Raw genomic sequence first — 15,805 nt, 5'->3', positions numbered from 1 at the left:
TCTGAGTTTGAGGCCAGCCTAGTCTACAGAGATAGTTCCAGGTCAACCAGCACTACACAGAGAAACCCTGTCTCGAAGAAGAACAAAACAAAACAAAACGAAACAGAACAAAAAAAGAAGAAATCAAATCAATTTTAAACATGAAAATCTAGCTGTGTATAGTGGTTCACAACTCTAATTCCAGCATTTAGGAGATTGAGGAAGGAAGGTTTCTGAGTATTTGAAGCTAGCTGGCCTACCTACATAATGAGTTCTAGAGCAGACAGGACTGCAGAATGAAACTTGTCTCAGAAAATAAAACAAAAACCAAAGCAAAACCCAAAGTATGGTACAGTGTGCAATGATCTTTTCTATGTCTCTGTTTCTCCATATTTCACAGATTCCATTGAGATATGCTTGGTGATTCTATGAGACAATATGTAACACACTGAAAAATATGTGGGAGAATTAGAACTGTAAATTTGAGGTCTTTTGGGTTGTTTTAGGCCCCTGTGAGAAGAGAAATGATAAACAAGCATAAAGAATAAATCTTAGTTCATATATAAATGTTTCCAAATGTGACTACGGGGAGGAGCTATTGCTCTTCCCCATCAGAAGGTCCAAGTCTCTTCCTGAGTCTCTTCATGGCTGACTTCATCTCCTGGTTCCTCAGAGTGTAGATCAAGGGGTTGAGCAGAGGGGAGATGACTGTGAACGTGACAGAGATGGCTTTATCTGTGGGGAGGGCAGTGAATGGTCGGGCATAGACATAGATGCAGGGCACAAAGTGCAGGGTGACTACAGTGATATGGGAGGTGCAGGTGGAGATGGCTTTCTTCCTGCCCTCTCCTGTGTGTGACCTGAGCATCATCAGAATGACTGTGTATGATACCACCAACATCAGAAACCACAGAGTAGCAACCAGGCCGTTATTAGAAATCATCAGCAGCTCCAGTACAAAGACGTCTGTGCAGGCAAGTTTGATGACCTGGGGGACATCACAGTAGAAAGTGTCAAGAACATTAGGTCCACAAAACGGAAGTGTCAGCAAGAGAGAAATCTGCACGATGGAGTGGACAAAACCTCCCATCCAGGAGGCCACTATTAAGCCAATGCAACGGCCCCTGCTCATGATGGTTACATAGTGCAGGGGCTTAGAGATGGCCACATATCGATCTAGAGCCATCACTGACAGGGAAAACACATCCACTCCTCCAATAAGGTGGAAGAAGAACATCTGAGCGAGGCAGCCATTGAAAGAGATGGTCTTTCTGTCTGAGAGAAGGTCCACCAGAACCTTGGGGGCAGTGATGGAGGAAAAGCAGATGTCGGCAATAGACAAATTCCTGAGCAAGAAGTACATGGGGGTGTGAAGGCGAGACTCACAGGTCACGGTGACCATGATGAGGAGGTTCCCCAACAGAGTTGTCACATACACCAGGAGAAGGAAAAGAAACAGCACCACGCTCACTTCTTGACTCTGGGTCAGGCCAAGGAAGATAAGTTCTTTGACTCTGGTGTAGTTTTCCATTTCCATTAAATCACTGCCTCTCTGGGCTGCTTTGATTCAAGCCTTAGGTTGTTTATCTTGTCTTCCTAAATTCCTAGGATGAAATTGAGTTCTTCTGCTCTGCCATAGTGCTTAAAAGTGGTCGAGTGGTCCACATTTTAAGTATTGTAATCAATTTGGTGATCAAATCACATTACTACTTGCAAAATGAGTCATTAATTATTTCTTTACAGAGCAACGTTAGGAAAGAAAATATAATAGGTAGTGACACTTAAGCATCGTATTTTAAAAAGGGAACATCACTGAGGTACAGTTTAGTGCTTTATCAGTTTTTTCTGCTTTAACAAATTCTATTCAAATGGAAATGGAGGAGGAGTGGATATGTAGAAGGGAGGTGCAGGAGGGAACAGGAGGAGAGGAGAGAGGGGAAACTGTGGTTGGGATGTAAAATAAAGGAAAAAATTCAGTTAAAAATCACTACCCAATACTGAGGTATTTATCTACCATTTTGAACACAGGAAACTATTCCATATAAGTGGATTAAGCACAAGGACACAATTAAAAATGAAAAAAATTCTATTTAAGTTTTTTGGTCAGTTATCTTTCTTTGGTGGTCACAGGTTGACTTCTTAAGGACATGAAATACAAGTACCATCATCAGTTCTTGTGTTTAACTGTGCCCATTTAGTTAACATTATTATTAATTTTCTATGTTGTACAAATCACATTTGGACAAAGGACATGTGGAAGTTTTGGATATCTGAAACACATTTTTTTTCCTTAAAAGGAGATACTTACAGAGACGAGGGAAGTACAGACACTGTGTTAGGATGACGTAGCACTGGATTTACTCCTTCATATTCTGCTGCTGGTTAGCTGAATGATGGGGGTTCTGCATTATCAACTGTGAACTATCTGGACAATATTGATCTAAGCAATCAAGTAGAAGGAGGAAGCTGGGTCAAGGGGAGACTCACATAAAAGGTGAGAGGACTAAAGAAGGATATAGCTTCCTGTGTCTTACTGTGGGTTTCCAATCTTAGCCTCTGCCAAAGGAAAGGCACCAACTAGAGATCTGCTTCCCTCTCCTGTTGGGATGCCCATTCTCCTCTCCTGTCTGCATCAGCATCATATCCATTTGTAGATTGCTGAGAAAGAGCAGTTGTAGAGTTAGGGTTTCTTGACAGTTTTCTCATCTCAAAGGCTGAGGTACCTTTTGAATGGCTCTCATGTGTATTCCTATGAAAAAGGGGATTTTACTTATTTTTAGTAGTTGAAGAAAGAAAGATAAACTAATTTCCCCAAACTCAATACATTGCTACATTGTGAAACTGAAATTCAGTATGATTATGTTCATTTCCAAAGTCATTTGATGTCTTATAACAGTAATGGAACAAGAATTCAGCAGGATTGTGTTATTTCTTTAGCTCAATTTTAGAGTAAAGGTAGTAGAAAAAAGTCTCAAATGAGTTATCTGTTTAAACAATTGTAAAGTTTCCAGGTAAATCTGAAGTCAGCAAAAAACTAGCCTAGTGTATTAAACATCTGCAAGCGTTCCCATAAGACTGTGCAGCAGAGACCATGTTCAGAAAATGGAGCCAGACTACCTCAAGTGAGACTCAACTGCATTCCTCTCACTGAGTTGACTAGGAATTTCAGAGGTACACATTTAGTCCTTCAGTCCTTTCTCACACATTTGGTGGTGCTTACAGCACTGTTGGGCTTGGACTTACAGTCACAACACAGACATAGTGCAGTGAAGGTTTACTCTGGAGAAATGCTAGGTTTGGTGGAAATACAAGTATTTAAGTCTATCCATAGCCGTGGTAACCACGGCTGTGCTCTCTCTAGGGTTGGTATGGAAAGGGTTCCTAAAGAAGACAAAGACTGTCACACTCTGGAAGAATAGCAGAGGTGGAAAAATAACACCAGTCAGCGGTGAAATGACACAGCCACCCAGAGAGCACAAAAAGCAGTGTAGTCTGTGAGTGTATGGGAGTGTGCAGTGAAAGGACTTTTCAGGTTACCAGACAGTTCCTTGCCTCATTACCTCATTAATACATGCTTTATTGTTGCAGTCCACGGTTCTTAGGCATTGTTTGATAAATGAATGAGTGATTTAAGCCTATTACCTCCTAAGTCTGTATTTCATGCAAGCAGGCTTGCATAATCAGTAGGAGATAGAAACAGAATGGAGACACATTGTCCCTCCCCTCTAACTTCAGGCTACATAGTTTTACATATTGCCTTATGGTGGCATTTGACAACATCTGGCTGAAGAATCTCATTTGACAGGAACTTCTTACACTGGTTTTAATGTGTAGCAGCCACACAGTAAGCAACTGAAAGACTCTTAACAAATTCCGTATGACTTACATATAGTGTGCCACAATTCTACATCCTTTTAAACACACCTGTATTTCCAATACTTGACACCCACCTTTGTTGTGTTTGTCAGGGAGATGACCATCCTTGGTCTGAGATATCTGATATCCCTGGAAAATATTCAAAGTCAACTTTGTTAAACATAATCAATGACAACATCTTAATTTTAGCACGCACAACCTTAGTGCTAGATAGCCAATGTCTTCACCCATTATCTTTGATCCTAAAACTTCAAGTGAAAATCATATGCTATTTGGTGCAGGATGCAACATTACTTCTTGAAAAAAGATGTGCTATTAAAGAAGATTTCAGTGTCTTTGCTCCATTTTCAGGAGAGAGATGGTAAACTCAAGGATTTGCCTATTTAAGGTTCTTGGACTTGGACAGTATTCCTGTCTTAATCTCAAATCCCTTAACTTTAGGCTTAATGTAAGAATGACAAAGGGAATGTCATTGGACAGGGAAGTAGCAGTAACTGATTTGATGATGTGGTTTCAATGGGATTCATTAAAATGTTATCAAAGCTTGCATGTATGCACACACACACATTGACACATTTTGGCTGGTGTACAAATTCCTTAGAGGCCATAGAAGAGACTATTTGATTTGTATATTCAACATTTTGCACTGGGAACTGTGTTGTGTCCTGCCTGATCCCTTAGTCTCTGGCCTATTATGAGAGCTAGGTAGCGGGTAACTGTTGGGCAAGGATGTGGAATTAAAGTAGCTAGTTTCACTGGTGGTGATGAAATTTCAATGGTAATTATATTGTTGCTAACAGATACACTAATGTGTAAGGAAACAGCGACCTATTATGGGAAAAACCCCACTACATAGTCCATGTTCAGTTTATCTAAGGACAGGAGAGCAATCAAATGCCCTTATTCTCAGCTTATTCTGCTCTGTTAAAGCATGCTAAACCATATATTTAAAATATTTCTGGGGTCTTTTTTCACGTTTTCAAAAGCATGAAAAAAGTACATTTGAATATGTTTCACTGTACCCCAGAAACAAGCTGTGAAGAAGTTAGAAAGACTGGACCTCTAGAGGTCTCATGACCCTTTTTATCAAGCAGAAAACAGTAGAGACTCCTGGACCTGCTTGTTGCTATTTCTAGGGCCACAAACTCTGTCCCATCTCAGTAATCTAGGGTTAAGCAAACCCTTAGTTGACTTTTTCCTTTCTTTCCCAGACATCCTCTGGTGTATTTAATGAACACAGCTGCTATGAAGAAAGGAGTAGGCTCAGTACATGGAGAAGAGACAAGGGCATCCCTTGGATCCCTTGTCAACGAGATTAGTGGTTTTACAAATTAAGCACAGTAAAACAGTAAGAGGAGCCTTTGGGCCATGCAATACACCTTGCTGAAGAAGAATTTGAGTAGACATATCAATATATTTTGTTACATAAGAATGGAATTTGAAGATAAAAATAAAATTGGAACAAGAATAAATAAATGAATACAAAGCAGAAACTGCCATTCAACCACGAAAGGAGTTAGCAATGTTATAAGAACTCTGGAGTCTCTAGCCTATATTCAGCATGCAGAAAAGGTAAAACCTAGTTTTCATTCAATAATGTCATTACTGAAGTCTGAGAGTATAGCTCAGTTGGTAAAATACCTCTCCAGCATATATGATGGCCTGGGTTCAATTTCAAGTACGGCATAAACTGAGGATGGTGGTTCACACCTGTAATCCTAGCACTCTAGGTAGAAGAAGAAGGATCAGGAGATTAAGGTCATCCTCCACAGCACTGCGAGATGGAGACCAGCCTGAGCTACAGGACTCCTACTGCACTCAGCATATCATTAATTCCTGCTTCCACACACCTCCAGGCACTAAGAATGAGATAGTGAGACAAATGCATATCCCTTTGACATTCTAGTGGGAAGTCAAAGGTATTTTAAAATAAATTAAATTAGCTGGGTTTGATGCCACACAACTTTAATCCTAGCACTTGGGAGGCAGAGGCAGGAGGAGCTCTGTGAATTCAAGCCCAGCCTGTTTGACATAGTGAGTTCCAGGACAGACAGGACTGCATAGAGAGATCCTGTCTCAAAAAGTAAAAAAAAAAAAAAAATTGTGGACTTATTTTAGATGATTAAAATATAAGCAAAACAAACCAGAGCTGAAAATAGAAAGTTACTTAGTGATGTATTCTTCCTTTAAAAAAACTTTCTTTTGAGACCCAGAGAGGTCTGTCCCTAGATCCCATCCCTGGGCACCAGCCATTCCGGGGAAGACCTGCCAAACTTGGCCCCAGGTTCTGGCCATCGGGCAGGATCCCCTCCACCCCCACCAGGAAGGTTCCCCTTCTCCAAGACTCCTGGCAGACCCTACAATCTCCACGCCCTGCGCCCATGCCCATCCACCCGAGACCCCAGCCACTTCCTGAGACTTAGAGACCAGCCCCCAGCACCCATCCTGCCCTGGAGCTCCCATCTGGACAAGAGAGAGAGGCTTCCTGAATCTGTCAGCTCTGTCTGGACCAAGAGCGCTGATAAGACCAAGAACGAATCCACAAGGAGATGGGCAGATGTCAAGGCAGAAGTACATACAACAAAATGAAGAGCAATACAGCATCACCAGAACCTAGCCCTCCTCCAACAGCTAGACCTGAACATTACAAAATGGAAGAAGCAGAAGAAAGCAACCTTATGAATAACATCATGAAGAGGGTAGAGGCTTATATAGAAGAAATCACAAATGAAATTGAGGAAAAGACAAACAAAAAATGGGAAGAATGCTATAAGAAACCAGAGGAAAGGACAAATAAAGCAGAAGAAAACAATAAATACCTGAAAGAAAATCATGAAAATGCAATGTAACAGATGAAGGAAACAGTCCAAGACCTGAAAAGGGAAATAGAAAAAATGAAGAAGACACAAACAGAGGGAATGCTGGAAATAGAAAATCTGAGTAAATGAATGGGAACTTCAGATGCAAGTATAACCAACAGAATGCAAGAGATGGAAGAGAGATCTCTGGCGTTGAAGATACGGTAGAAGAAATAGATTCATCAGTCAAAGAAAACACTAAAGCCAACAAAGTCAGCAACATAGCAGGATACAAGATCAACTCAAAAAAATCCATAGCCTTCCTATATGCAATTGACAAACAGGCTGAGAAGGAAATCAGAGATACATCACCCTTTACAACAGCCACAAATGATATAAAATACCTTGGGGTAACACTAACCAAGCAAGTAAAGAACCTATATGAGAAGAACTTTAAGTCCCTGAAAAAAGAAATTGAAGAAGATGTCAGAAAATGGAAAGAGCTCCCATGCTCATGGATAGGCAGGATTAACAGAGTAAAAATGGCAATCTTACCAAAAGCAATCTACAGATTCAATGCAATCCCCATTAAAATATCAACACAATTCTTCACAGACCTGGAAAGAATAATACTCAACTTCATATGGAAAAACAAAAAACCCAGGATAGCCAAAAGAATCCTGTACAATAAAACAACCTCTGGAGGCATCACGATCCCTGACCTCAAGCTCTACTATAGAGCTACAGTAATAAAAACAGCTTGGTACTGGCATAAAAAACTGACATGTGGACCAATGGAATCGAATTGAAGACCCTGACATTAATACGCACACCTATGAACATATAATTTTTGACAAAGAAGCCAAAAATATACTATGGAAAAAAGAAAGTATCTTCAACAAATGGTGCTGGCATAACTGGATATCAACATGTAGAAGGCTGTAAATAGATCCATATCTGTCACTGTGCACAAGACTTAAGTCCAAGTGGATCAAAGACCTCAACATAGATCCAGCTACTCTGAACCTGATAGAAGAGAAAGTAGGAAGTAGTCTTGAATGCATTGGCATAGGAGATCACTTCCTAAATATAACACTAGTAGCACAGACACTGAGAGAAACAATCAATCCATGGGACCTCTTGAAACTGAGAAGATTTTGTAGAGCAAAGGATATGGTCAACAAGGCAAAGCGACAGCCTACAGAATGGGAAAAGGTCTTCACCAACCCCGCATCTGACGGAAGACTGATATCCAGAATATATAAGGAACTCAAGAAATTAGACATCAAAATGCCCAACAGTCCAATTAAGAAATGGGCTATAGAACTAAACAGAGAATTCTCAACAGAGGAAGCTCAAATGGCTGAAAGACATTTAAGGAATTGCTCAACATCCCTAATCATCAGGGAAATGCAAATCAAAACAACTCTGAGATACCACCTTACGCCTTTCAGAGTGGCTAAGGTCAAAAACACTGAAGACACCTTATGCTGGAGAGGATGTGGAGCTAGGGGAACTCTCCTCCACTGCTGGTGGGAATGCAAGCTTGTACAACCACTTTGGAAATCAATATGGCGCTTTCTTAGAAAATTGGGAATCCATCTCCCCCAAGATCCAGCTATACCACTCCTGGGCATATACCCAAGGAATGCTCAATCATACCACAAGAGCACTTGCTCAGCTATGTTCATATCAGCATTGTTTGTAATAGCCAGAACATGGAAACAACCCAGATGCCCTTCAACTGAAGAATGGATAAACAAAATGTGGTACATACACACAATGGAATACTACTCAGCAGAGAAAAACAATGACATCATGAGGTTTGCAGGCAAATGATTGGATCTAGAAAAAAATCATCCTGCGTGAGGTAACCCAGACTCAGAAAGACAAACATGGTATGCACTCACTCATAAGAGGATACTAGATGTGGAACAAGGATGACTGGACTGCTACTCACATCACCAGGGAGGCTACCTGGAAAACAGGACCCCAAGAAAGACACGGGGATTGCCCAATGACGGAGAAATGGAAGAGATCTACATGAACAGCCTGGACGTGAGTGGGGGTAATGAAGGGCGAGGGTCGAGGGAAAGAGAGTTTGGGGGAGCGGGAGATCCCAGCTGGATCAACAACAGAGAGGGAGAACAAGGAATAGGAGACCATGGTAAATGAAGACCACATGAGAATAGGAAGAAGCAAAGTGCTAGAGAGGCCCACAGAAATCCACAAAGATACCCCCACAACAGACTGCTGGCAATGGTCAAGAGACAGCCCTAACTGACCTACTCTGGTGATGGGATGGCCAAACACCCTAATTGTCGTGCTAGAAACCCCATCCAACGACTGAGGGATCTGGATGCAGAGATCCATGGCTAGGCTCTGGGTGGAGCTCTGGGAGTCCAATTAGCGAGAAAGAGGAGGGTTTATATGAGCGAGAATTGTTGAGACCAAGGTTGGATAAAGCACAGGGACAAATAGCCAAAGGAATGGAAACACATGAACTATGAACCAATGGCTGAGGGGTCCCCAACTGGATCAGGCCCTCTGGATAAGTGAGACAGTTGATTAGCTTGATCTGTTTGGGAGGCATCCAGGCAGTGGGACCGGGTCCTGTTCTCAGTGCATGAGCTGGCTGTTTGGAACCTGGGGCTTATACAGGGACACTTGGCTCAGCCTGGGAGGAGGGGACTGGACCTGTCTGGACTGAATCTACCATATTGAACTCAATCCTCAGGGCAGTCTTTGCCATGGAGGAGATGGGAATGGAGAATGGACTGGGGGGAAGGTGGGAGCGGGGCGGGAGGTGGGAGAACAAGGGAATCCATGGCTGATATGTAAAATTAAATTAAATTATAAAATAAAATAAAAAAAAGAGTCACAGTCAGGAAGGGAGGCGCAAAGCCCTGTCCACCTGCAGCTCTCACATCACTGTGGTGGTTCTCTTTTTTGTTCCCTGTATTTTCATGTATGTTAGACCTGTGTCCAATTTTCCTATTGATAAATTCATTACTGTTTTCTTTACAGTTTTCACACCCATGCTGAATCCTTTAATATACACTTTGAGAAATTCAGAGATAAAAAGTTCTATGCAAAAACTCTGGTGTATAATGTTATGTACATACAGAGTAAAGATGTTCTGTTGCTAAAGAATATGCTAATTCTGAGATATCATAGAAACACCAAATTATTGAACTAATTAACAAACAATGTTTTGTGGAAGCATGATGTTTCTAAAATATCTGTTGAACTTTATCATACTATATAATTTAGATATTATATTTTAGGATAATTAGAGTTTCGTATTTGACTTATGTAACAATTTGAACTTTTCTTAGTTTGCATCTATGTTGGACTATCACAGAGCAGAAGAACATAAAATATTTCCATTGTGATATGGAAACACCACCTATGATTTGAAGAAATTTTGTTTTGCTTTGTATTCTTGATTTGACATAAATCTTATCATGTGTATGTAAGGCATACAGTGTGATGATACAGAATGTAGGTAATAAAAAAATTCCTCAAGTAAAAAAAAAACAACTTTCTTTTTATATATTCTTTGTGTCTTTCACATCATGCATCTCTATCCCATTCATTCCTGTCACTTCATATCTGCCCTTTGCTCTTGCAGCATACCCCTAATAAAATTTAAGAGAAAAAAGAAAAAAAAAAAGGAAAAAAATCTCATCATGGAAGCCTCGAAGCAGACCAATGACTCTTTGCAATGAATACTTGTTTCAGAGCTGTGCAGCTTAGTCTCAGATCAGCATATGACTACCTGTCCAATGGGTTTTCTCGGGGCAAGGCACGTGTGGAAATGGACTCTCACTTGGCAAGGACCAGTAGTCCATGGTACAGTGTATGAATTTGCAAAATTTATGTAGCTTGCAGGCTCTTTTCTTTCTCATTATATTGGTGATTCTTTGGGCAATTTTTAGTTTCACTTTGTCAGTCACACATGCAACAGCTGTAATTCCCCCGGAAATTCTGCTCTTTCTAGAATATTTTTTCCTCTAAGATTCATCAGGGGCTAATGTTTCTCAAATTTCTTACCTAGAATTACTAACTACAACTCCTAATTCTGGGAGCTTTTCTGACTCAATAGAGACAATTAGGCGCACATGAGAAAACAACACTTGGAACATTACACATATCTCACAGTTCTAGAAAGGAGAGTAAGGCATGCATACATAGAATAGTGAAAAAGCCTCAAGAATATACATAGTGCCAACTGTTGAGAGTAAGTTTCCTAGACACCAAACATATAAAATCAATGATAGGGTTTAGTATGATCCAATGGAAAAAATGTAATGTAAAATATGGGGGGATAGATCCGTCTTTACCACTCACAGGAGCTTATACTGGTGAAAGAATTATGATACAGTGAGATAGGCAAAGAGTGCCTTACTGAAGTCTGCCTTTCACAGAGAGCTTGAGACATGGGAACCTTTTGTAGACAAGGGAACTGCATATCTTGCAGACATGAAAGAATTGTTTGGGGTTGAATATTGTTGTTCTTAGAGCATTGTACCCATGTTTATTACTTTTTAACTTTGTAACTGCAAGTCACTGATAGCTGACATAAGTGCAGCGAGAGCAGGAAGTGTGTGACTGGATATTTAGTTAAGACTGAAAAAATGCTGAACTCTGTGTCTAGAATAAGGCTATGTAGGGGGTGGGAACATGTATTTGGGGAAGCATAAAAAGGAACAATGGGGCCTTTCTTAATAATCACAATGTATTTGTTAAAGTATGATGTATTTCTTAAAGTAAAATGATAAAACTGTTCATGAAGCCTGGTAGAAAAATCTCTGTTCAAGTGTAAAGACACTTGAGCTGTTCTGGGCACTTGAGTGCAATCTACTTGGTGGTCAGAATTTTTATTTGTGCCGAGGCCCCTTCTCTATCTCAGGTTCTGAGCCTGAGCTGAGGCTGGACCATGGCATACTTGCAAATATTATTTCTTTTTAAGGTTTTTTTTTAAGATTATGAATTGTGCACATAAGTGAGTGTAGGTGCCTGTGGAATCTGGAAGACAGCGTCATATCCATGTGGAGCTCAAGTGATAGGACTCTGTGAGCTATCTAATGTTGGTGCTGAGAACAGAGCTCAGGTCCTCTGCAAGATTAGTGCCCACCCTTCACTGTGCCATCTTGTTAGCCCCAATGATGTATTATCTTTAAAAGGGTAGTGAGAGAATGATGAGCTTTACAAACATTTATTTATTTAACTACATGTTATGTGCATGTTCGTGTATGCAGGTAAATGTGGACGCTAGAGGCCTCGGATCCCCCTGGACAACATGGGATCTAGGGAACATACTCAGGTCTCTGCAAATACAGTATGTACCCTTTACCACTCAGCCATCTCTCCAGCTGTGAAAATTAGGAGTTTTTGGAAGAAGGTGGCCACTCTGACTAAAGTGGAATTAATATAGTGAGATTGCGGGAGGCAGCACAAAACACATTAGCTCATTAGTACAACAGTTTTCATTGAATACATGGAAAGACAATAGAGAATATGCACAATGGAGATTAATGTACAATTATTTGTTTTTATTGTCAACTTTAGGAATCAAGCTGAGGGCTTCAAACATGCTGGATAAATGCTCTATGGCTGAGCTACACTCCTGTCCTGAAATGTATTTTGTGATCCTCATTTAATTCTATTTCAGAATAAGAAATACAGCTATTACAGAAGATGTGGAAGGAGCCTAGATGGTAGATTGACTGTCTAGTGAGCATCAGGGTCCAGATTTTGGTTCTTTAGAGATTAAATGCAGTTGTGTTTTGCAAGTTCATATTGTGCAATTTCAGTGGCCATGTTTTCAAAAAATTCTTTCTTCTCGCTTAATTGTGTAATTGACTCATGGGGAATTTTTCATTTCAGTTCAGTTTTTGTATTCTGTTTTGATGTATTTTGAATCTGAGCATCTGTATAACTCATCAGTTATGGACATATCTCAACTATGATCTCTTGAAATGGTATTTCTGCATTCCTATTATTTTTTCAGGAACTTCTGTCATACTTAGCATTTATCACATTCATTTGCTTTCTTCTCCGTGTCTATGAATCACATTATAGTGTATTGATTGTTCTGTCTCTGTCCATGTGTGTCCCTTTTTAGTTTTCAGTTCATTATAATTTTCATTTCTAAACATTTTGGTTCATTCTTACCATAAATCTACTTTCTGCTTCTAGTATCATTTTTACTCAGATTTAAAAAAGCTATGCATAGCTTTCACGTTTATGTTATCTTTTTTTATCTTATTTTTCTAACACATAATTTCTTGCTGGTAAATCTTGTTCTTACTTTGTGTCATGATTTCATCTGAGATAGCATGAATTCACACATAATCTTTGTATATACTTTTATCCATCTTGGGACTACTCCCACATCTTCCTATGGAAATATTGGTGTGTTTTAGTTTTAGCTGCTCCCGCAAGGAAACAATGCAACATGCAGTATGTGTACAGTATTATCTTCTAGCTCTCAAAAATTATAATTTCCAAAGCTTATCTATCTTTGAGAAATTAATATGGGTTGCATATTATTATCAGTTATGACCACCTCTAGTACTAATAATTAGATATATTTCAGTGGATCCTTTACTTCAGTCTTCCTGGATACAAGAAGGAGGAATAAGGAAATGGGTTTTGCTCTTCTGTATATGATTACCTGCAGTTCAGTTTTCAGGGTCCTCTGTACTCAATACATAGACTGTTTGAAAGTTGGGATGAATACATTTCTTCAAACACTATTTAACTGTGTTGTAATTATACCATAGTGGGCATGGGTCTAACAAAGTTTTTGAGTCTAACTTTTGACACCCATGATCCATGCACCTGAGAGGCTGAGACAGAACAGTTACTGTGAGTTTGAGGGTAGCTTGGGCCTCAGTGTGTTCCAGGCCACCCTGGGCTAAAAATAATACCATGTGTCAAAAAGTCAACACCAACCCTCAAAATAGGAAAGGGTTAAGACTGACTAGTTTGAAATCAATTTTTACAAGTCTTTGATTCTTCCATTTCACAAATTCAATTGAAATTTACTATAAGTAAATGGGTTGGGTTCTATTTAGATATCGGAATTATAAAGGATAATTATACCTGTTAATTGACAACTTTATTGTATTTTAATATGCCATGGTAAAGGAAGTCACAAAGCAGCATACATAAGAAAAACAAAATATTTATTTATTGTGTTAGATATGTTTTTATTTTTTCAAACACTCAAGTCATAAGGTGGATGTTAAATGTAAAATAAGTAGTTACAGACTCTTGCCATTTATGTATTTATATATCAAAGTTTTACAAAGGCAGACTGCAAGTCAAGTTCACAGTCAATTTTCAGAGTCATAGGGAATGAATGGCAGCAGGAAATCTTTAAAAACCTTTTAAAACAACTGTGTATTGACTTAAAAAGGAAGGCCAAAATTACCAACAGTGTTTAACTCATAGCAGAACCCCCAAAGTCATAGAATAATTGCCAATAAATGGAGACATATGTGCTAGAGACCTGCAATTTTGAGACAAATGACCCTGTTAACCCCTATATGTCTCAAATCAAACCCTTGATTGGCAACCTTTGATAGGTGACCCAGCACTTCTATTATAGTTCATGTTTATTCCTTGTTTTCTGTCAGTCTCCCTTCATGGGATATATTCTTCTTGCTTAACTTGGTACTGAAGTCCATGTTTACAAATGATTTTTATGAGTCAGATCTTTCATAAACATGCCATATTACTATACTTGATTGTGTATAGAGAAGTCCCAATGTAAAAAAAAAAAAGGACTCAATTATATTTCCACAATCAGTTATGGAACTATTCTACCTCAGAAAGTATGAGTCTTTTTTTGAGTCTCTTCATGGCTGACTTCATCTCCTGGTTCCTCAAGGTGTAGATCATTGGGTTTAGGACAGGGACAATGCTATTTAGGGTGACTGAAACAGCTCTGTCCATGGGGAGGGCAGTGAAAGGCCGGGCATAGACATAGATGCAGGGCACAAAGTGCAGGGTGACCACGGTGATGTGGGAGGTGCAGGTGGAAATGGCTTTTCTCTTCCCCTCCCCTGTGTGTGACCTCAGCATTGTCAAGATGACTGTGTAGGATACAAGAAGAAGAACAAACCATAGTGTAGTGATCAGGCCATTATTTGAAATCATCAGGAGTTCAAGATCAAAGGTGTCAGTGCAGGCAAGTTTGAGAACCTGTGGGACATCGCAGTAGAAACCATCAACAACATTGGGTCCACAGAAGGGGAGTGGGAGCAATAGATAAATCTGCACAATGGAGTGAACAAAGCCACCCACCCAGGAAGCCACAATGAGGGCTGTGCACCGCCCCTTACTCATGATAGTCACATAGTGCAGGGGCTTGAAGATGGCCATGTAACGATCAAACGCCATCACAGAGAGGGAGAAAATGTCTGCCCCACCAAGCAGGTGGAAGAAAAAGATCTGTGTAAAGCAGCCATTGAAGGAGATGGTCTTTCTTCTTGAGAGAAGGTCTACTAGGACCTTTGGAATAGTGATGGAGGAGAAACAGATGTCTAAGACAGAGAGGTTACGAAGCAGGAAGTACATAGGAGTGTGGAGGCGGGACTCCCAGGTCACCGTGACCATGATGGTGACATTTGCTAACACAGTTGTTATGTAAACCATAGATAAAAAGAAAAACAAGAGTAAACTCAGTTCTTGAGATTGGGTAAGGCCACAAAAAATAAATTCAGTCACCTTGGTATGATTTCTCAGTGCCATTGAATGACATTTCTTCCTCTGTGTACACCTGTAAAGGAAATTCTAGAATTACTGAAACAATAAAGTAAGGTTTGTATCCTAGAGAGATAGAATGTGCACAGATATGTACTTTGTCACTGTAGCATGTTCATCAGGAACTTGCTCTGGAACTTGGGAAAAGCACTTGAGCTTACTTGCCTCAGTTCTATCATTAGTACAAGTTGTAGTTTAGACTAGACAATTTGTTTTCATATTATACTTGGTGGGTGCTTGTGGACTGTGTTAAAACTTGCCTCTAGGAACTGAGAACGAGAGCCTTATGTAAGGGCACACAAAGCAGGTTCTGGGATCCAGCCCTGTAAATCTAAATATTCCCATTTTACTACATTTTGTTTCTATAGTTTAAA

General features: G+C 39.8%; 2 protein-coding genes across 2 annotated transcripts; both read right to left on the bottom strand.

The window, feature by feature from the left end:
• Positions 1-574: 574 nt before the first annotated feature.
• LOC128094710 (olfactory receptor 4D10-like) lies at positions 575-1,516 on the bottom strand. The gene has a single exon (XM_052713204.1). The coding sequence runs from the start codon at positions 1,514-1,516 to the stop codon at positions 575-577; it is 942 nt and encodes a 313-aa protein (XP_052569164.1).
• A 12,967-nt stretch (positions 1,517-14,483) lies between these two features.
• LOC128094731 (olfactory receptor 4D11-like) lies at positions 14,484-15,419 on the bottom strand. The gene has a single exon (XM_052713233.1). It carries the CDS (start codon positions 15,417-15,419, stop codon positions 14,484-14,486), a length of 936 nt encoding a protein of 311 aa, XP_052569193.1.
• Between the last annotated feature and the right edge of the window lie 386 nt (positions 15,420-15,805).

Source organism: Peromyscus californicus, unplaced genomic scaffold (genome assembly GCF_007827085.1).
Source record: "Peromyscus californicus insignis strain IS unplaced genomic scaffold, ASM782708v3 Scaffold_4__1_contigs__length_199733344, whole genome shotgun sequence".
NCBI lineage: Eukaryota > Metazoa > Chordata > Mammalia > Rodentia > Cricetidae > Peromyscus > Peromyscus californicus.
Note: the sequence above shows the minus strand (reverse complement) of the source record. Positions and strands in the feature narration are given on the sequence as shown.